Genomic DNA, 21801 nt, shown 5'->3' on the forward strand with positions numbered 1-21801 from the left:
GATTGCGCGTGTATTGCCAGCCAATTTTAAACATTGGGCAATGGGAAGATCACAAAAGACTGTGCTGGTGGCCGCATTTCCCCACCATCCTACTTTGCCGCATACCTTCGCGAAAATGACCTTAGCGTTGGGCAGTTTCTTGAAAGCCTCTGAAGACTAAGTCTAGAAGCAACGCGCCGAAAAACCATGCGTGCAACTTTTCTCTCATACACGTTGTCACATTCGTAGTAACATTGACGCCGAAATATCGTCTTCTGAGACAGAAGTTTCCTTTGCGGTAAGCGTTCGCTGATGACGCAACATCGCACGAGATGTTTTTGTAGCCGTTAGAACAGTATGCGGCAGTTTTTCCAGCATTTCGAGCATAACCTCTCATGCATGCAGCGCCTTTGTGAATGAGCTCAAGACGTAACGCGGTGGAAGTGGAAGCTGTAGTTGTATATTCGTGTTAAAATGCTAAAAAAATAACAGAGGTGTTTCGTCACAGACTCATGGCTAGGCCTCGCTGACGTGTGTACCTGCTCTGAAATAAGACGCACGGCTCGGAATTTCTAGAAGACCACAAACGCTTCCGTAAAGCTTACGCCGAAGCCTGAACAAAGGCTCCATTGTCCAAGGTATGGCGCTTCGCCTTCTAGCCTATCTATTGCGCCTTTCTCGACACCTATGTTCCTACATTCAACAACGAATAATCTTAGCTTCGAAAATTTCTAATCTGGCCAGATGTGACTGCGCGGATATTTATAACTCCTAAGGTAAGTGCGCCTGACATGGATCTAGCACGGCGCCATGTTTCTTGCCACGCTGCGTAAGGCAATGGTATCGAAAGATCTTTCCTATCATGAGTTATCTGGCGAGGAGAGAAGTATATCCTGAAGCGGCTTGAATTGCTTGCGTAACAGTACGGGCGCAAGAACACCCGTGTACTGAGACCTATGTGCGCGTTGAAGAACTCCAAGTGGGTCACTATTATTCCGGAGTCCACGAACACAGCGTGCATCATATTGGTATCGAGAGTTTGGCTCGTATAAAAGCCCAGTAGCTATTATTATACAAGCGCACTATCGTGTCGAAACACCTACCTTTATTACAATGAATGGTTAAAAATAACTTCGTGTGGTTAGCCGAAGTCTCGCACACACTTGCAAAAAGCCTAAAGACGTACTCAGGAAGCGCATATGAGCAATATTAACCAGGCCCTTGTTTGCAAACAGAAGCTATTGTCAAGGAATAATTTCTTTCGCGAGCGCCAAAATGTCAGAATGCTTCCATACAGCGTGAGCGTCTTCCAATGGCAGCCTTCCATGATAACTGGCAATAATATTGCGAGAGGAAGGCGAAGAATTGTCGTGTCAGCTTGGCACTCTTTTTCAGAGGCATGGAAATACCTATGTTACCGTACGGAGTCGTTATAATGCAGTTCAGCGGTGCACATCGCAGTACGGATCGAATTAGAGGATGTGCAGCATCAGTTGCTAGGAAATTAACAGAACGAGTTAGGTTACGCAGCCACACGAGGGCGGCAGGCAGAAGACATTCGAAGATATCAGGTGACGCCATCAGCGCATTTGTCACGATTATAAATATCAGTCTCAATTATGACGATGATGAGCGGTGTTGAGTGGCGCAAATTGCACGTCAGGCCTGAGCACCCAACATTCACTGCGAATCCTCGTGTTAAATTTTTCTTGTGCAATAAAGCACTAACTCGCCGAATCATTCACGTTAATATGTGAATAGCCGTCAACAGCACGCTCATTTAGCATCGCTTTAGGAATCGTTTCATTGATTCTAACTTCAGTCGGCAGCTTGAGCTTCCTATATTGCGGAGATCATTTTCGTAATCATACAGCTGAAAATTTTCAAAAGTTTGACACGTTGCCATTGATTCTAATATAGATAATGTATGGAATGGGCGCATAAAATGCCAATTCACCTAATAAAGGTACCTAGGCATGCCAAACATGAAAACTCTGACATTCGTGCAATAAACCGTACAAATCGACCTATATCGTTTTCTTGCGTAATATGTAAACAACGCATTAGACCAAAGGCGACCGTAGAAACTGTGTGTTCGTTTTTTGTGGTCATACCTAGGGTCGAGCTGTGCTTTAATAGACTATTAGACAGACACCGCAACCACTCAAACACGGAACTTTTACGACTCTCAATCCATGCATCGCAGAACAAAAAATGCGTTCAGGAAGCCAGTAATATGGCGTGGGCTCATGACAACTGTACTAAAGAAAGCACATTTCGGCGAGAAGTGTCCAGGAAATAGCAAAGAAAAACGCATTCAACACTGCGAGGGTTTGATAACATAGTGCAAGCATAGTAAACTTTGAAGTGGTGGCTTCAGAAAACTGTACATCAACGTATCTGAACCAGAGATTGTAATGGCTATTGTATGCGGCTGGGCAGCCGTAGTTCTTTTTGCTGCTAGGGCGGTTGTGCAACCAATGCTCTTTGTAATTGCAAGTATAAGGTTACGTTGACAAATGAATTCAAGAAAGCGTAATGTCAACGTTTATTAATTTTGCTGCCCTCTAGTTTAGTGAGTTACTAATTGTAGTGATTATTTTTAGAACCGAAATCCGTACAATGCTAACTTGAAAATTAAATGTTTTGGCACATTGATAAGACTGACGCTTAAAATTACTTTACAAATTACTTTTAGATTATTTTAAGAAATAAGGTGTCCGCTAAAGCAAACGAATTTTCAAGCAAGATAATAATAATATTTGTGGTTTAACGTCCCAAAACCACGATATGATTATGAGAGACGCCGTAGTGGAGGGCTCCGGAAATTTCGACCACCTGGGGTTCTTTAACGTGCACCTAAATCTAAGTACACGGGCCTCAAACATTTTCGCCTCCACCGAAAATGCAGCCGCCGCGGCCGGGATTCGATCCCGCGACCTTCGGGTCAGCAGTTGAGTGCCATAACCACTAGACCACCGTGGCGGGGCAATTTTCAAGCAAGAATACTGCGTAGTTGTCATGTTCTGCGCGTGCGCGAAATGCAGCGCTTATGAAAACGCAAAGCCGATTGCCTGTAGAAGGTGCGCAGATCTGAACACTCTAAGGCGAATAAACGAGAGGTTTTAGGAAGAGTGGAATCACTGCAGTAAACCAGGAATTCAAATGGTGGCCGCGGTAGTGCTAAAAAGTTTCCACAAAATTGTGGTTTTGCCTCACATGCAGATCGAAACTAAACTCCAGCGGGAACTTATCCTTATCCTGCCTTGCTTTTCAGATTGTTTGCAATTTATGGTATCTGAGGCAATCACGCCAACATGATTCCTTCAAGTATCGGCAGACTTATCGTCCTTGCTATCGGAAGTACTATGTGGATCTGGATGGAGGCGTACGTCAAGTTGCAGATATCGTGGCACGGAGAAGACATCCTAAAGCCCTTAAACCGCCAAGAGCCGGCAGACTTCAGCAATCGCAGCTACGGAGACCACATAACTGTGAAACTCTCTGTACGTATGACTCGTTCATCGAGATATTCCCAAGAAGGCACTGCGTTGCTTTTAATAAGGGGCGCCTTATAAGGACCCCTCCACCGACATAGTATGTAAAGATGTGGCGTCATTGCTGCTGTTAAGTCGGCCGGTCGCTCTAAAAAGAATTGCTTCATGTATCGTGTTACTTTTGTTGCGTAGATGAGTCCAATAGTTTTGGGACAACCTCAATGTCGCGCAAGTGTTTTAGGTACCACGCTTGTCACACCGAAGTGCCCAAATGTGGTACGCATTGCTTCTGGTTTTCCTTAAGAGGGCTCAATAGCTACTTCGAGTGATTCAAGTGGTGTAGCTCGTGTCAAAACACACACACACACACACACACACACACACACACACACACACACACACACACACACACACACACACACACACACACACACACACACACACACACACACACACACACACACAGAAACTATTTGGCGTATCCCTGCTGTATAACACCTTCACCACGTTGACTTGAACTGACAGTTACATTTGACCTGAGAAAAAGAAAACAAGTAAGGAAAACAGGGCAACATCTGCATCTAAAATGGGAACTTGTGCCCGGTAATTTTAAGCGAATATGGATGAAGTAACCAGTGTATTCCCACGTCAACTACATTCTGGTCAATATAAAGTGAACTTGGTTAACGATATACACAGATGTTTGAGAACAGTCTTGGATTAGGGATAAGAAATTTAGACCAACTCAGGTTTAATTTGTTTAAGTACAAACATACGTTTAGTAAATGACAATGTGAAAGACATTCAGATTTTGTTTATAAGGATATGATTTAAAGTTTGGAAGCGTGTGCTTCCCATCGCATTCAGGTTATATATAAACCAAGGAGCTATTAGTCATGGAAATTACTGAATCGCACTGCGCAACATGAAAAAAAAATGTAAAGGAATCAAGTAGTGGGTGATGTGATGGCCGACTCTAGAGTGAAAAAACACACGAACTACAACTGAAGTTTGAAATTAAAATTTAAAAAAATGCAGCAAGAAATAAAGTAAACTACATCTTGCACAGCTGTAATATAGATGACGCGGACGGTAACTGTTAACACGTTTCAGTGGTAAGATGGTTCACTTTTCCTACAACGACGTTACGGATAAAGCGGGTCCCGCCCTACGCTTCGGTTTTCGTGCTGTACGATCGCGGAAATGAGCTAAGCATCCATGATCGCTAGTTATGAAAAGGTAGAGTGTGTCTCTATTAAAAAGTAAGGAGGAATTTCTTGCAAATTCTTGGCTTGTGGCTACCCTGAAGCCGAAAGTATTCCGTGTACGAATGTAAAATTATAGCCTCAACTTCTTTTTTCAGTCCATTACAGTTCACTACGTGTCAAAGGGTTGTGAAAGTACACTTCGAGATCGTCCTGTGGTGCTTCTGTTGCATGGATTCCTCGACTTCTGGTACATCTGGAACAGGCAGATTCCTGCTCTCGCCAACAATTTCTGGTAAATATGCTTGTCGTGTATTGCAGTTACAACAGCATTTAGTGCGGTAAGCAGAATTAAGATTAAGCTAACATTTAAAAAGTACAATAATAATGCGTGGTTCCTAAACGCCTTCGTGTTACTCACAACATATAATGAATTTTGTGTGTTCTGGAAGTCTATTTTGGCATGTGCAGCGTAGCTGAAGAGGCGCCAGTAATGTTCAGGTCACTGCGTGCAAAGCTCGTACAATCACATACAAAATTTAAGGCAATGCAAAATTAAAGCGCTTTAAGTGAGCGCACGGCAATGCACGCTTTAGAACTTTGCTGCGGTGCTTTGTGTGACTGCACGTATTTGAGTGAAAAATACGCGCTCATTTATTGCTATGTTAATTCCGCGCAAGGATCGCACTGTATTCTTGCAAAATTACATTGCAAATTACATTCACTTCTTTTCATTTTTGTCGTTCTTCTAACAGCGTTGTGGCTCCAGACTTACGCGGCTATGGCCTTTCTACAAAACCCCATGATCCCGATGAATATGTGATGACGTTACTGATCCAGGATGTGAAAGGTCTGCTGGATTACATAAGTAAGTAAAAATGGATATATCATGACTAGTTCATTTACAGCGACGACATTCTTTAGCTACTTCGGCCACACTGAATGCTCGGACGACCTCACACAGTGAACAGAGGCACACGCGAGGTGGTTGTGATGGTGAAAATCCTTTGTTACGATGCTCGGTCTTCTGGCCTCGGTCATGAAAGGAGCATCTGCCAGCCACCTGTGTGAAGCACACAGCTACAATGACGTCCATGCGGATTTCTCAGGAATAAAAGCTTCTTAGCTGACGAGAAATTGGTCGGGGTCCGAAAGTCGGTCCGGAGGAGAAATAATTTTTCATGAACTATAATTGACAGTTCACGACACGAATAGCATAGCGCTCTGTGTGTCGTTTTCATCGTCCCTGCCTTCGTGCGCTTGCCGGTTTGAATATGAACAACGTGACATACCTGTCGCGTACGTCTACAAACCTAGCTGAGGAAGGACGCTTAAGCTTTGCCTTTTAGAGTTCAACGCGATAGCCGTATGGGGCCCTGTTCGCATGACGTTCTCGTTTGCTTGCCTTGCCTCTCTTCTCGGTGAACGCCCCATTCCAGGTTCAACAAGGTGAAACCTAGTACTGGAATATGTGATGCAGATCTCACAATAAGGTTCTGTATTTTCCGCGCGGCATTAAAAATTAGACAATCATCTTAATCTCCTGCAATAGTGGCCGTGTATAGGGAGATTAATGGTGATATTGATCGGTAAAAATGATTTATCAACCTAATTGGTTTTGTAACTCTCTTCAGTGCCCCTTAGTCATTGGAATGTTCGAGCAAATAAGAAACGTTCGTAAAAAATGAACCGCTACAAAACGAGGACCTCCACAAATCTTAAAAATCGCATTAATTATTGCACAAATACCCATCGTTCAGTAATTATCATTTCATTTGTTTACATCATGGCACATGTTCCAGTTCACAAAATGGAGCCACCCGTCACGATAGTCTAATGGCCATGGTGCTCGACTGCTGACCCGAAGGTCGTGGCATCAAATTCCGGCCACGGCAGCCGCACTTCTATGAAGGCGAAATGCTTGAGGCCCGCGTGCTTACATTTATGTGCAGGTTAATGAACACAAGATGTTCAACATTTCCGGAGCCCTCCACTACGGTGTACCTCACAATCGTATCGTGGTTTTGGGACGCAAAACCCCAACAGCTCCTATTATTAGTATTACTCAATGGAGCTGAGGAGTTTTGAAGGCATATCCGCTTGGGGGAATAAAACGTAGAGTGGCTGGATTTTTTTATACGCGTCGTGAACTTGCTGAAAAAAAACTCTCCTGTTACGCTTACTTTGTGAACAAAACACCACGTTTTTCAATTGAAGCAGAAAGGTAACATTGACACGATGTTTTTCCAAGCATACTTTGAAAATGAATGTATCAAAGCTGCTTTGATGCTAATGTTTCGGCGTAAGTGAATGCGCCTTGCGAACTCGCCCGCAGCAATTCGTCAAATGTGCAGGCGCCGAAATAAAAGATAAGCATATGACATTCATTACTTGGTCTCCTGCGCGAACTTGCTTAACAAGAGCCGGCATAGAGTCCTATGATCAATTGAACCAGGCCCTAAAAAGTTGTAAGCAAAATAGTGCCTTTCCTCTGAGACGCAGTTGAGAACGAGCGCCGGATATACGAGACCCTTCTTTTAGAACACAGCCCATGTATGTGCCCGTTCCTACGCTTCGCGTCGCTGGCGTCGGTGGAACCGAGCTAATGTTCCGTTGACACTGGAGAGAATGAAAAAGAGCTAACACAGAGCACAGCGCAAAATAAAGGACAGTGACAGCGAAGAGAGAAAGGACATGAAAGCGGAAGACGGCACATCGGAAGCATGAACAGAAAAGCGGAGGTGGCTCGCGACTTTTTTAAAAAAGCACAACGTTGCATAAACAGAGGTCTGCCGACGGCAGCATAGAAGTAATATTAATAATACGTGTTGCGGTTTAACGCCCCACATTGACGATATGATTATGAGGGCTGCCATAGTGGAGGGCTCCGCAAATTTCGGCCAACTGGGGTTCTTTGACGTCCACTTGAATCTAAGTACACGGGCCTCAAGCATTTTGGCCTCCATCGAAAAGGCAGCATCGAGGTAGCGCGCCATCGCCCATTCACCAGTGAAATCATCGGTAATGCGTGCGGTTAGCGTGTCCCTGGCTGCTCTAATAGGAAACAAAGCGGTGCTGTGCGAACGTCTCTGCGGCAACTCATGTGACATTCACGCTAGCATCAGTTGAATGTGCTGCACAACGTGTTGTGCCCGCACCAACCGCGTCACTCGCGGCGTTCTCTTAATCACCAAACGAAATGGTCTTAGCCGTTTCCTGATGAACAAACACAAGTTTTTCAGCCTATTTACTACCACTGTTTCGTTTATTTTCTGCAGCTTAAGAGTTCTTGCCGAAGGATTTAATCTTTGCGAATGCTAATGTTCATTTTACTTTGTGTTAAAGATCCGAACCATACTAGACAGGTGGTTCTCGTTGGCCATGGCTGGGGAGGCATGATCAGTTTTTGCTTTGCCACAATGTACGAGAAGATGATTGACAAGATGATCATCATCAACGGCATGCACCCGAAGGCATTCGCAAAGCAGCTTCTTCGAAGCCTCCGGCAGATCAGGATGTCATGGTGAGCCTTCGGTCTCGGTACTTTAAAAAAAGTTTCGTTCTAAACAAATTTGCATAAGTTCTTGTTGGCGTGAGCTGTGTTGCCTATCTCTCAGTTCGCAAATCTCAACACAGGCGGTCGAAGCTGACATGGCGTCAGAGCGATGTGAATAAGTGATTCAAAGGCGAAAACCGCTCAAATAGTATTTGTAACATTCAAAATATTGGCGAGTTTTACCACCGTTTAAGCTGTCATAAATAAAAAAATTGATGTGGCAAGATCAGTAAATATAAATTCAATAAATTCAACTTGTGACAGTTGAAATTATGGTCGTAATAGCGTGCTTCTTCGAAGACGTTCGGCCTAGGGCTTCGGAAATAGGGTCTACAATAGGCAGAAAGTGGTGGAGTTCTGAAGCGCTCAGCCGGGTCATAGCGAAGAAAGTAAGCAGTTATAAACCAACAGCGTTTACTTTATGGCAATAATGGCTCTACATCTGAGGTTTGCAGGCATAGCAAAGAGCTTATTTGCATCTCAATGTAAAAAAAAAGTTCCGGTAGATCCCACGAATTGTGGGAATTGCCTTCACGGGAAACAGTGTGCGAGTACGGCCTAGACCACATAATTTTCTCTTTTAGTCGAGCGTTACGAGCTAGATCGACGCGAACGCTTATGCCGTCAAGGACATGTGGACAGTTCATTGTGTGCAGCTTGTGGCTCCTGCGAAACACTTGAGTATCTTATATTAGAGCGTCCTGCATTCGTTAAGAAGCGAGCATTGGTGATTAAGGAATATAACTTCCTTGGATTTAAGACCACGACCATTGACGATTAACTCTTTCGGAGAAGGTGTGCTTCTCGACGCCACCAGGCGTATCGAGCTCTGCTGACTTTTATGAACCAAACGAATCTGGCTACCCGTTGATGGACGTTTTTAGCAGCGAAGCTGTTAAAACTGTCAGTAAGACGTCCGTTACCAAACCAACCCTGCTGCGCCATCGCCATAGCGACCGCCACAGTTTCTTACACCGTGGCTCAGGGACAGCGATTTCAACACATTCAGAGTGGCAAGCTTTGCGCGTATTCCGGATCCGCCCGTCGCCGTTTCTTAGCTGCCGCTTCTTGAGCCAAGCACGCTGCATCCAATCACCGCCGGCGTCGTGATTCCCATGCTGCAGCGCGACGAGCTGAGGGTCAACCAGCTGCGCTCTGCCAAAGCTTTGTGCAGCTTAGTGGAAACTGCCCGCATTTTAGTTTTATGTTTTTTACTTATTTTGTCCAAGCCTTCGTCATTTATTTTTTTTTTTACTGTCTTATCTTCCCTCCTCTTTCGTCCCTCCTATCTTCCTTTCCTGTATCTCTTACTTCCTCCCCAAAGAGTACGAAGGCGTCGTGCCGCTCCAGGTGGCAGTTGTCAGCATGCTCTCTCCCTGTTTCCTCTGTGTCCTTATGTAATTGTGTATGCATATCAAATACTAATATATGTCCGTCTGAATAGCTTGAACTAATTTTTACCCTGTGATTTCTTTACCGCAGGTATCTGCTTCCATTCCGACACCCCGTCGTTCCCGAGCAGTACCTAATCATGCGGGACTTCGCTTTCTTTGATCAAGTGCACAGAGGCTTCAATACGGACGAGGAGTACGCCCACAAGTACATGTTCTCCCAGAAAGGTATAATACAGGACACCTGGAATAATCAGCACATCGTTTCGCAATCAATTGTGAATGAAACAAGCCGTCGCAGGAAATAATTAGTTCGTCACCTAGTATTTTCCAGTCATGCTATTTTAATCGCAATGTGCCCCTATAGAAGATTGAGCACTACCCCTTTTCACCTTGAAGTTCAGTCACGTTATACATTATCAAATGCTGTGCCTGCTGCTGTGCATATTAGGAAACAAAAGGATGTACGCAACTTTTTTTCTATAATTGGGCCGATAACTGAATAGCTGCAGAAAGCAGGCAGCATTAGCCGTTAGGGATGTACGTATGTTGTCCTAGTCGTGAACCACAGTAGCATATTTTTTCATAGAGGGCTAAATAGTAAAATGTTGTGGACATCGTGTTTCACGCTTGTAGGGCTACATGATTTGCCCTAGTGTATCACCATAACGTGAATGCAGATGATCAGTCAAGTGCCGTTACACTTGCAGAACTCCTGGCGATGTATTGAGGCTCTCCATCTGCAATTCATAGATTACGATATCCAACACATATTTTCCGCTCTCTTTTCCTAGGTGCCCTCACAGGGGCTATCAACTACTACCGCGCTGTGAACGAGAGTGAGGAACTGTATAAGCTGCAGTATCGCAAGATCAACGTGACCACGCTCATCCTGTGGGGACAAGAGGACGCGTTTTACACATCCCCCATTGCGAGATTCAACCAAGAATGGCTTCCGTCATCATACCTGCTATACTACAAGAGGGCAGGGCACTGGTTACAGCGAGAGTGCTCCGAACAGGTTACCGGCCGCATCAGGGAGTTTGCACTCAAAGGAAAACTTGAGCTTCTAAAGAATGCAGCACCTAAAGGAGAAAAGGTGGGGAAGTGCGCGGAGTGGACTGCACCGGGTAAAACGAGGAGGTTGGCCGAATGTCCGTTGCTTCCACAAAACGCGACTGTACCTACCTTTGGTTTGGAATAAATTACCCGCGTACGCGCAGTTTGCATGTACGTTTTCGATTTTTCAACAGCGTAGCTGTTTATGCCAGCCGTTGGTCCACTTTTGATGAAGCAGCGTGTAACTAAATAAAGGAGGAGAAAACGAGTGCACAGGACATACGCTGAAATCGCAACTGAACGTTATTTGTTGCCGTTGGTTGTATTCCGCGAAACGAGAACTATCGCCATGATGAACCTGTACTCGCTGTGTTCGCCTCTTCTTCCTCTTCGTGCTGTTCATCATCTACTTCGCTCCCAGAACACGTGTGCTGATTCATCCGGCGTGGGATCGAAAAATTCTGATGGGTGAGAGAACAAGCACATGGCTAGAGAGAAAGGGAAATTGCTAGTAAAAAATGCCCCCACCTCCCTGAAGGAAATCGTGAGGAAATGCGAATGCATTTCTTGCGCCGAGAGTACAAGGCGTAGTAATTTTAATGGCGTAAAGCTGGACACATCGACGCGCTCAAGTGTCTCCCCTTAGGGCGCCTCTTTCAACGAACGCTTCCTACGTGCGTTCGTAATCACCTCAGGGATGTTGCCACCGCCTTCAATGCAGCACAAGCGCGTTTAGAACGCGCTGTTTTCAGGCTGTGCCAAGGCAGCACAAACGCTACAAACGCGTTTCAAGCGCACTACATTGAGGCGGTGGCGCAGGGAGGACGACGAGAGAAGCGAGAGAGCGAACGGCGAGAGAAGGAGCGCGCGCGCCCGCAGCTGTTGCTATGGGAGAGGGAGTGAGAGCGGAGAGGCGCGCGGACAACGCCGGATGCCTCACATAGCCCGACTAAGAAATGCATTCGCATTTAAAAAATTCCTTGGCGAGGCGAGATTCAAACTCGCGTACCCACGATTCGAAGGCGAACACCATAACTACTCGGTGATCCAGGCACGCTAGCAGAGCATAACAAAGCCTTGTATAGTATACACGAAGAGGGCGGGAAGGGGAACTGAGGCTGAGGAGGAGAGGAGAGGTTGGGGGGATGAGGAAAAGAAGATGGAAGAGAGTGAAGCATATCATAGAAAGAGAGAAATAGATAGAAAGAAAGGAAAAAAAAAAACGGAAAGACAAAGAACGGCAGACAGATGTAGACATGTGTACACAGAAACAGAAAGAGATAGAAAGAAAGAGGAAGCGAGAAATAGAGAGATTGAATGAGAAAGAAAGGGAAGAAAGAGAAAGAAAGATGCAAGGAGCGAGAAATAAAAAGAAATATATAGAGAGAGAGAAAGAAAAAAAATAGAAAAAAACACAGAGAAAGAAGACATAAAAATATAAAGAGAAGAGAGGAAAATAAAGAATGAGATGAAGAAAGAGAAAAAATAAAGCGAAACGCAAACAGCCGCGCAGCACCGCACCTTCTACAGGTTGGCACCAGTAGTGAGAAGATGACTGAATTTTCTTAGTGTTTTTTTTTTTTTTGCTCTTTTTCATATCGAATCTGATACATGAGTGAAATATTTCGCGTGTCAAGCATCCCGTTTCTACATTGTGGTGAAAGGCTAGCTGGAAGCTGTTGCATAAGAACAGTGATTTGGCGAATGCGCTTGAAGTCAGAAAAATAAGTGAAAAAAGAAAGGCGCGAAAAAATATTTTTGGGCACACTATACGCTTACGAGTCACAAATGTCGTTCAGTGGATTACCTGTGCTGGTAGTGTTTACATTAGAAATATAAAAGTTTTAATGACGTTTTATGAATTTACACAAGCGCATGGTCGCAAAACCTAGCTTGGTGAATAATTTTCTTCCTTATATTTACTGCCCTGCTTATTTAGCTCGTAACCAAATAGTAAAAAGCTGGTTAGCTTTTCGCAGGCGTTTTGCAAAAAATACGTTTGAAAGTGTCGAAACGCTGTTGGAATTTAAAAGATTATTTTTAAAGGTGTCGACTTTTTTTGTTTCTTGTGTAGACACTATATCGTAAAGCGGACCCACAGACGGCGATAAAAGCAGACGGGAGACAGCGCTAACTAACATCTATTCTTAGTTAGCACTGTGTCCCGTCTGCTACATTCGCTGTCCCTGTGGCTTTTCGTGCTAGTGTGTGAATAATGCAACCAGCCCGTCGCTTCGTTGATTAGAGTCACTGAGGTTTAACCAATGGGCTAATCAGATGTCGAAGTCATTAAACTGCTGTCACTTTATTGTGCGATGTTGTTTTACGTGCAACTCTTCATCTTGGGTAATTAAAGACGAATGACACAGGAGCAATATTTTAAACACGCAGGAGCATTTTTTCTGCTTAACATTTTTATATTACAATAGCCAGAAAACTGCTGCTGCAGAGAAAGATTTCTTGTTCTGGTTGATTTTCTCTTACTGTGAGAGAAATTTTAGAGATAGAAGAAAAAAGGGTTTGCCAAGGAGGTCGTGGTCACCGGGGGGGGGGGGGGGGTGCGTACAAGGACAACGACACGATCACAATGCATTATGGGCAGTCTGACAACTGAGTTTGAATTTGCTCAGGATCGGCTTTCATCGCCTCTCTATCCTGTTCTCGTTTGTAAGTACACCACGCAAAAACAAACTGCGAACAGCACCAACTACCCCCATTTATCGGTCTTAAAAACTACAATAAGTTTGAAGTTCGGTGTATGCCGGGTGTGCGAGGGAAAACAACGGATGGTAAGCTGAGATGTATGTTTACTAAATGCGCACTGTCTTGCCACGCGTGGGCGCGCGTAGAAAGGGGAGGGGTGTGTAAAAGGGCAGGCGAGCATGCATGTCCTCTAGTAAGCCTTGCAGGCACATGGGCAGCCGCATGGTTTACTGGTTGAATTCAGCGCCGAAATCTCCTGACAACTAACGCAGTGAACATAGTTTGTTTAACGCAGTGAACACAGTGAACACAGTGGCGTATCAGTGGCAGTGGCAGTGGCAATCGTATCAGTGGCAGTGGCAAAAACAACGCAGTGAACATATAGAAGAAATCATTTGTGTTTGTCTTTAGGCCATTAAATGCCACTGATACGATTGCGCGGTGTACTCAAACGCCTACAGCAAAGTTCTCCCAAATAAAATTACGGAGGTGACGTGGCAAAGCCACACATGGACAAAAAAAGACACCGTAGTGGCTAAACTGAGCAGCGCGAGAAACGACAACTACACGACGAACTTTTCGTCAATGAGAGGTAAGAGGCAATTAATGTTTCTATGTAACTTGTAACAGGCTCAATTCCTCTAGCATAGTTTGAAAAATCTTTTAACGTCCTCATCTTGGTTGTCCCGAAAGGATTCGACAATACATCAGTCACCCGATGTCACTCCTTTAAAGGAACTGTCTACGGGTGAAACCTTCAAAGGAACGCGTTCGCTTTATATCATGAAATAAAGAAAGTGACTGCGAGGTCAACGGAATGGCAGTGAGCTCCAAGGTAAGCATCTGGGAACAATGCCCCCTTCATCGTAAGCCTTAGTGAGCACCTGAAGGCCGGCGTCAAACGCAGCTGTGGTGGTGGTGAGACTTCATTGCCCAAAAAGGGTCGTCCTGAAGGACACTCGGCTAGGTGCCGTCTGTTGAAGAGTTTCTAGCGCTTGCGTTCGCCGGGTGCATTATTCGTAGTGTTTAAAGCTGAAAGACGGGTAGGTATAGCTTAGTTCAACTTTTCTTTCCTGCGTGTCTATTTATGTATCCACTGGACAAATATACAATCGAACATTTTGAATTCATGATACGTGATCTCGAATAGAATGAGCTAAAATTATCGAAGTCTATTCTGAAAGTTCACATAGCTGTTCACATAGCAACCACTTTAGCTATTCTGAAAGTGCCATTATAGCTCAGGACGAGTGCTGATATCTCTAGTAGCTCAGGGCTAGCTAATGCTTAGAACGAAATAAAATAAACAGCGCTTGTCCCGTGGTCTTTGTTCCTTTGTCGTCCTTGTTCCATTCGCGCTGTTACTTTCTTTGTTCTCATTATGCACCAACTAGCCCTCATCAAGTTGTTACGAAAATAAATTTTAACTGGTTGTAAGTATCCATAGCGAAAGTCAGCGCTTGTGTCCTCGTTCCTATCTGCTGTGTTTGCTCGCCAACCGTTCTTTCGTGACGAATAGCAAAAGCTATTCATGATGAAACTTGGTAGTGAATATTTATTTCGTGATCTATGCGTGATCAAAGCTAATGCTCTTGAATGTCCGATACATCCCTTTTTACCGACGTCACATCAGTGACGGAAATGGTGTCAGTGAAATCTTGATGGACCCCGGCATAAAACGCTTTCGTGTTTAAAAGAACGGGAAGAAAGGAGAGCGTTAAGCAAAATATATATTCCTTTTTGCATTAATGTCGTCAGAAACTTCGGTACACGAGTCACTCGTGTTCAGAATGTGACTAAGTAAATAGAGTGCAGTTCGTCTAATCTGTTATTCAGCGCGATATCCGTCAGCATGAAACGCTAGGATGTAATTATTGCGCTCTACACATGATCTCACAACCACCATTGAACTTCACTTTTCAAGCAAGGTGTGTGACCGGGCTAGTTGGTGAGACTTCATTGCCCAAAAACTTTCACTTCACTTTTCAGCCTTCTCCAGCGAACAGGCCTAGCAATCATCCGCCATAATGGTGTTTCCTCCCGCTCTCGCCAAAATAATGATCCTTACGATCGGGATTAGCATGTGGATCTGGATGCAGGCTTACGTCAAGGTTCAAGTGGTACTTTATGGCCGAGCAATACTTGAACCACACAGGCGAAGCGAGCCGCCAGAGTTGAAGAATATAGAATTTGGACAGCATGAATACAGAAATGTGAACGTACGTAATATTTGCTTTCTCTTGTTATCGTGCACCTAAATACCACGCGTTGCGTAGGATGCCAACCGACCGAACATTGATGGACGCTTTATATTGAGTGGCTTGCTCATGACAGCATACTGCAGCTGCACAAATGTTGGTGCTCATTGAACATTTTCCAAGAGTTCCTAGTGCATTGAGTCGAATAATTATGACCTATTGGAACTTGTAGAGAGAATGTTACAGACTTTCAGCCGCTGGTGTTTCGTGTTATGTTCGCCAGACTCGCCATACTGTTGTCATTTTGTGTGTGATGGTTTTTTGAAGGTCCTGCATGCCGCTTTTCTTCGTGCGTCCACTCTCTTTTGTAGTTATTAAAGTAAAAATAAAGATTATTAAAGATTATCGTAATTGAATTTGCCCAAGCACAATGAATGCCATTCCTTTACTCAATATAAACGCGATGAAATATTACAAAATTGTCGTTATTTACGGAGTAAACTTTCAAAACATAATATAAGGCCTGTGTTTGAGCTAAGTGAACGTAGGAATTTCCGCGCGACGACATTTGCACAAATTGCGTATCTATTGCAATTCGCGATAAAGACAAACAGCTGTTTCTTTCGTACCTTGCGGTCCTTTCTGTGACTTGCCTGCAGTTCTGTAGTGTTAGGAAACTGTCGGTTGCCGCGGGTTTCTTTAAGTACCGCAGCGTTTTCAAATGAAACTTGTTTGCTGTCTAACATTATGTATGGTCACCCAGATAGCGTAACATTAAGGCTAATAATGGCAAATGAACTTAGCAAAAATTAGCCACACTGAGGTCACTGTGTACCTCATTTTACTAACTAGATGTGACGCTAGTAATTTTATAACAATCGAATTGGGCAGTGCAAACCAAAAAATCGCCAGGCCTGCGCGGAAAGCGCAGCACAGTCATAGCGAAAGCTGGAAGAGCGGCATTTTTAGAGCCCGCTGTTAACTCTCTTGGGGCTACTAATACAAGTACGCTAGCAACGTACCCAATACACTATACATCACAATATTTGTGAAGTTAGGAAGCACCTACAACGCCATTATTCATCATTGTGCGCAGAAGCGAGGTTCCAGCTACACATCTGTAAGGCATTATGTGCACTTTGTTTACGTGACGACTGATGACTATGAAGAATTGTGGCTCAGCCCTTGTAATGGGTTGGAAGCTTTAAACGGCTCACCAGTTACGTAATTCGCATTATGGGACGCCCGGTCGCTATTTCACTCTCCCATCATGCAATATAACATAGTTGACGTGAGAAAGAGAGACAGAGAGAGGAGGGAAGAACTTTATTGAGACCCCGAGGAAATGGATGATGGGCTTATGGGCTTCCTTGCCAACCAATGCAAGTGCACTTGCGAGGAACCCACTACGCTATAACTCATCATAATTTCTGTGAAGTAGGGAAACAGCCACTATGCCATTTTTCGTCATTCAAAGGAGAGCCGTGGTACCCGCTAAAAACATGTAAGCATTACGCGCTTTGTTGGTGCTGTGCCTGATGACGATGAAGAATTATTGCAGAGCCCCTTGGAATGGGTTGGAAGCATCCAACAGCCCACTCGTTGCGCAATTCGCATTGTGTGACGCCTCGTTACAGAATTCGCGTTGTGTGGTGCGTGGTTGTTATTTCACTCTTCTACTACACTAAATTACATATGTTAATGTGGTTCCTTCTAGACATGAAGCCTGTATAGCATCTTCTTAGAAGGCAGTTCAAAGCACCGGCATGGCTCTGAGGTACAACACTGGGCTCCCACGGAGAGGGCCCAGGTTCGAACCCCGTTCTATCCTGGAAATTTTTTCTTATTTCGTTTTTTTTTTGCTTATTTCGAGCGATAGTGGTTACGGACACCGGCGGCGGCGGCGGACAACTACGGCGCCAAAAACGGCCGTTGAAATGATCTCATAACAGCTTTAGCTGTAAAACAAATAGTAACAACCGAAGTTTGTTGATTAGTATGTACGGGAGTATTTGAAACTTTCGTAATATTTCGTCGAATATTCCAAGTCGTCTTGTCACTGGATCATTACGCTTTTTCAATTATTTTAGGGGTTTAGCGTACCAAAACTGAGATATGATTATGACGGGCGCCGCAGTGGCGGGCTCCGGAAATTTCGACCACCTGGTGTTGCTTAACGTGCACTTAAAGCTAAGTACACGGGCTTCAAACATTTTCGCCACCATCGAAAATGTGGCCACCGCGGCCGGGATTCAAACCCGCGGCGGCCTTCGAGTCAGCAGTCGAGCACCATAACGACTAGGCCAGAGTGGTGGGCTCTTCCGCTCATTTGAAAGTTTGTTTTATCTTCAAGAATTTGGGATTTTTGCAGATTTTGGATAAAGCAATTACTAAAACAAAAGAGAGAAGTAACGTTTCCGCTTACATTACGATGCCTTACGAACCAGGATGACAATATCATCCTGGTTCTTCGGAGAGAGAGGTGAATTTTCACTTGTGACACTTTCTTGCCAAGAAATCCTTTTGGTTCCCTTGTAGCTCTCTGTTACATCAAGGTATATGTTGCTCACATTCATGATGCGTCATCCAGATGGCAGTTTTCAAGTCGTAAGCTTTCCCTGCGCACAATCCTCGCACATTTAGTAAATAGCCTCCTTTACATAGTGAATGGTGCGTCTAGTGGTACCCAAAATTTCGTCTACAAATAAATTTATTTTAATGTGCTTAGTGAAGGCATTTCGCAGTTCAGGTGGCACTCAGCCAGATACGCTATTTCAGCCGAAGGGGGGTTTTATATCGACGAAGATCACAACTTTACAATGAAGCTCCGGTACTATGCAGCAGTTTCCTAGGTAGGGATGATGGCAGTATTGATAATAATCTGACCACGTAATCAAGCTGCAGAAGGATTCGGACGATATTTAAATGCCCCCCCCCCCCTTGTCCAGAATTCTAAATTTCAACTGGCGAGGTTACTGATGTATTCGAACTTCTAAAAAAAAAACGTGGTCAAGGAGTGAAACCACCGATGAAGTGCCAAGAAATAATCGCCTTCAATATTTACACATCAGGCTTAAACTAACGAAAAACCTTTTCGCTACATCACTGCAAACCGCTTGGCGCACTTCAAGTGGTTTCAAGCTCCGAATACACCCTTTTGCAAAGCATTAATTTGCAAAAACTGGGCTGTTTTGCTTCCCAAAATAGCGCTTTGATTTCAGTAAGTGTTAGTATTTTACCTAAAGCGCCCTTTAGGAGCTAAGGGTGGGTGTTATGACTTGTGGGAACGCCTGTGGCCTATACGACAGAGTGCCAGGTGGCAATTGGAAATCTTCAATTTAAAAAAGAAAGCGTCGAATATTAGGCGGGTTCAGATAAACAGCTCTGTCTGTTTCTGGGCTGCCTAAATGCCCACCATAACTTTACATGAATTCTTTGAATGTTTGTTGCTAATTATGCAGAAATAAAATATTCCCACCGGCACTGATCTGCAGGCCAATATATCATGGTTATATATACTAGTCGGTCGGTGTACGGCTGAGTAGCTCGAGCGGTCTCTCTGGGTGGTGTTTTACTTTGCTATGCTTGTGCGTATGGTTGTGTGAAATGTGGGGTGTTCTGTCCTTCATTGCTAGATGTTCCCCGACTGGTAGCCTTTATTTTACTTTTTTTTAGGTTATAACGTTGTTTAGACAATTGGAAAGTTCAGTATTATGGGTATTTTGATTCATTAAAATGTCTTGTTTCTAGGTTGTAAGGGTGTTGGCTATACAAACGGTAAAACGCCCTTGAAGGTGTAAAGCGGTTCACCGTGGTCTCTGGCCCTAGATCAGAAAGAAATGCTTCTAGATTTTGAGTCCACTAGTGCAAATGTATTAGAAAATCAGAACGCCTTTTTTATTGGTGTTCTCGGCTTGGTCTGTTGCACGGTATCGCGAACCTTCTGGAAGCTGTTAAAAAAATACTAGCGCGTTTCAGAGCGACCGCATTTCTAAAAGGTTGTATCCATGTGAATGTCCAGAATTTCATTGCGCTTCTGAAATTAGTGACTTCCGTCAGAGAGGCTAATTTAGAGTGTTGGGAAAAATAACTACTTGTGGTGATTCCTAATTTCCAGAAGCTGTCGCACGGGCTCAGTAATGTAGCAGGTAAATTCAATGTAGTAGTTTTCTATTACCGCAATAAATGAGTAATATCTGCGCAAAAACTGAAGGGAACTTGGTACAGACAGCGTCAGTTGGGAATAAAACCCGCGTTCCCATTCGCGCCTTGCAAAATGGGAATGGGCTATCAGCTTCTGTATTCTTCCCGTTAGCTCTACGTAAGCCAAACGGGTCGCTGCCTAGATATAAGATTGAGCACAAATGTGCAACGGAAGGCAAAGCGGACTCCCCCGTTGCTCAGCACTGCTGAGAACGTGGTTGCACGTCTCTGTAAATCTTTGCACATCTGGCAATTCGGTCACAAAGGAGATTATTCTGGCTTTTCAAATAAACAAAAAGGTACAAGGTGTATAAAACTGGCTTCTATAGCTCTGATTATTAGTAATATTTCCTTTTCGACTCACTTCAGATGATAGTATTAGACCGAACATGGGGTCAGCGTTTTTTACTGTTTGTGAGTGCGCGAAACGTCGTCAATGATGTGAGAACACGGGGGTGTAGATGATAATACAACAATGTTCCGCTTTGCAATAAAGTTATTGCGACTTTATCCTGTCCTGTGTTCCTTCCTGTCTTATGCCTTAGTTATTTACGGTATTTTATCAAGACGTTAAACCAGTGACAACAAGCGCGAATTTCGATCCTCGTATGTACGGAATAGTTAAAGAGTATCTCTGCACATATTATTTACATCTCCCAACGGGCGCAGCTCCGTCGTAGCCCAGGGTTAACGCGCAAAGAGCTGGCAGAAACGCAGCGGCTTCAGGTAGGACATATGCACGTATGACGAAGTGGCACGGTAGACATGTAGTGAAGGTCAGTCCAGCTGCATAATGTAAGTGCTTATCGCACAGCGTTGCTTGAGAGCCACCCAAGGACTCATTAATATACGGGACATCAGCTTTTCATTATTGCCTGTCGACGAAGTGAAGTGCATTGAAGGCTCCTCGAATTATTCTTAGTAAAGGTCACGTGCGGACTAACGTACGCGTCATGTATAGACAGCACGGAGCATTCCTTTGTTATGCAAGATAATCGACAGCAGATAACGGCTTTTCCGTAGGTAACGGCGGGCTTTGAACAAACGATAAACTAGCGATAACTCGACATCGCGGTGTAAGTTATACAGATGGTTTTTACGCTAATCTTACTCATTGTGCTTTTAAGTAAACAAATTTTCTTTATAAAATTGTGCTGCGCTGCAGGGTATCGCCATGCATTATGTTCACAAGGGATGTGACGCTAGCAGCCAGAACGGCCCGATTTTGCTTCTTCTGCACGGATTTTTGGATTTCTGGTTCATCTGGAACCGACAGATTCCAATCCTCAGCAAAAAGTTTTGGTAAGTACGCGATTGATGCTTCACATGGAAGAACGCGAAGTATGTCGATGCGAGTACCTCTACATCTCTTCTGCGGTAACCATGTTTGTTTGACTGGCTAAAGCTTTTGCAGGAGTTATCACTTGCTGTGAGCGGCGCCTCCTTGCATCTGAGCCTTTTCAAACGTTATAGACGTTACCGATAAGTTTAGAACCAAGGAAACTCGTGCTCAGCAGCTACTCGTGCTTGGCAGCTACGTACGGTACAGCGACCGCTGTGTCAATCAGACGTACTTGAACGTTAAAGTTTGTTAATGCGAGGATTGCCGCCTAATCTTTCGTTACATTGTCTCCACGAATGCGTGCCGAAATTCAATGAATGAACGCTTTTATAAATGAACAAGCACCAAGAAATGTGTATCATGGTTGAGGATTCCTATATCAATATTAATGGAAGTGGGTGCTCAAATCAGCATTTGATTAAGTTTCATATAGAAGAATGGAATGTATAGGAAGTTGTCTCTCGCGTGGACTCGCTAGTGTGCCTTATTGACTAATGGGGCTGTCATTCCTGAGCATGCGAGGACAAGTTTTCTGTATACCCTCTTTTTCCAGAGAGTGACCTTTACGTTAATAGTTCGCGTTTGTGTGATCTGGTTCGCTTCCTTTATCTCGTTATTAGCACGGCGCATTACCTGCCAAGATGATTAAAATAAGATCACATGCGCGA

At 44.2% G+C, this 21801-nt stretch overlaps 2 protein-coding genes across 2 annotated transcripts in view; both read left to right on the forward strand.

Annotated features, from left to right (window-relative positions):
• The first annotated feature begins 658 nt into the window (after positions 1–658).
• On the forward strand, positions 659–10898 carry LOC119375546 (epoxide hydrolase 4). Its single transcript, XM_037645742.2, has 7 exons — positions 659–755; positions 3257–3485; positions 4840–4976; positions 5437–5549; positions 8027–8204; positions 9720–9856; positions 10423–10898. The coding sequence occupies exons 2-7, from the start codon at positions 3297–3299 to the stop codon at positions 10830–10832; spliced, it is 1164 nt and encodes a 387-aa protein (XP_037501670.1). The 5' UTR covers positions 659–755; positions 3257–3296; the 3' UTR covers positions 10833–10898.
• Positions 10899–14302: 3404 nt separating this feature from the next.
• Positions 14303–21801, forward strand: part of LOC119374029 (AB hydrolase superfamily protein YfhM-like) — a 175597-nt gene continuing 168098 nt past the window's right edge. Inside the window, exons 1-3 of the mRNA XM_037643461.2 lie at positions 14303–14433; positions 15380–15609; positions 20957–21093. Coding sequence (XP_037499389.1) covers positions 15418–15609; positions 20957–21093 — 329 coding nt within the window. The 5' untranslated portion in view covers positions 14303–14433; positions 15380–15417. The remainder of the gene's footprint in view (positions 14434–15379; positions 15610–20956; positions 21094–21801) is intronic.

The sequence above is a fragment of the Rhipicephalus sanguineus genome, chromosome 11 (assembly GCF_013339695.2).
Source record: "Rhipicephalus sanguineus isolate Rsan-2018 chromosome 11, BIME_Rsan_1.4, whole genome shotgun sequence".
NCBI lineage: Eukaryota > Metazoa > Arthropoda > Arachnida > Ixodida > Ixodidae > Rhipicephalus > Rhipicephalus sanguineus.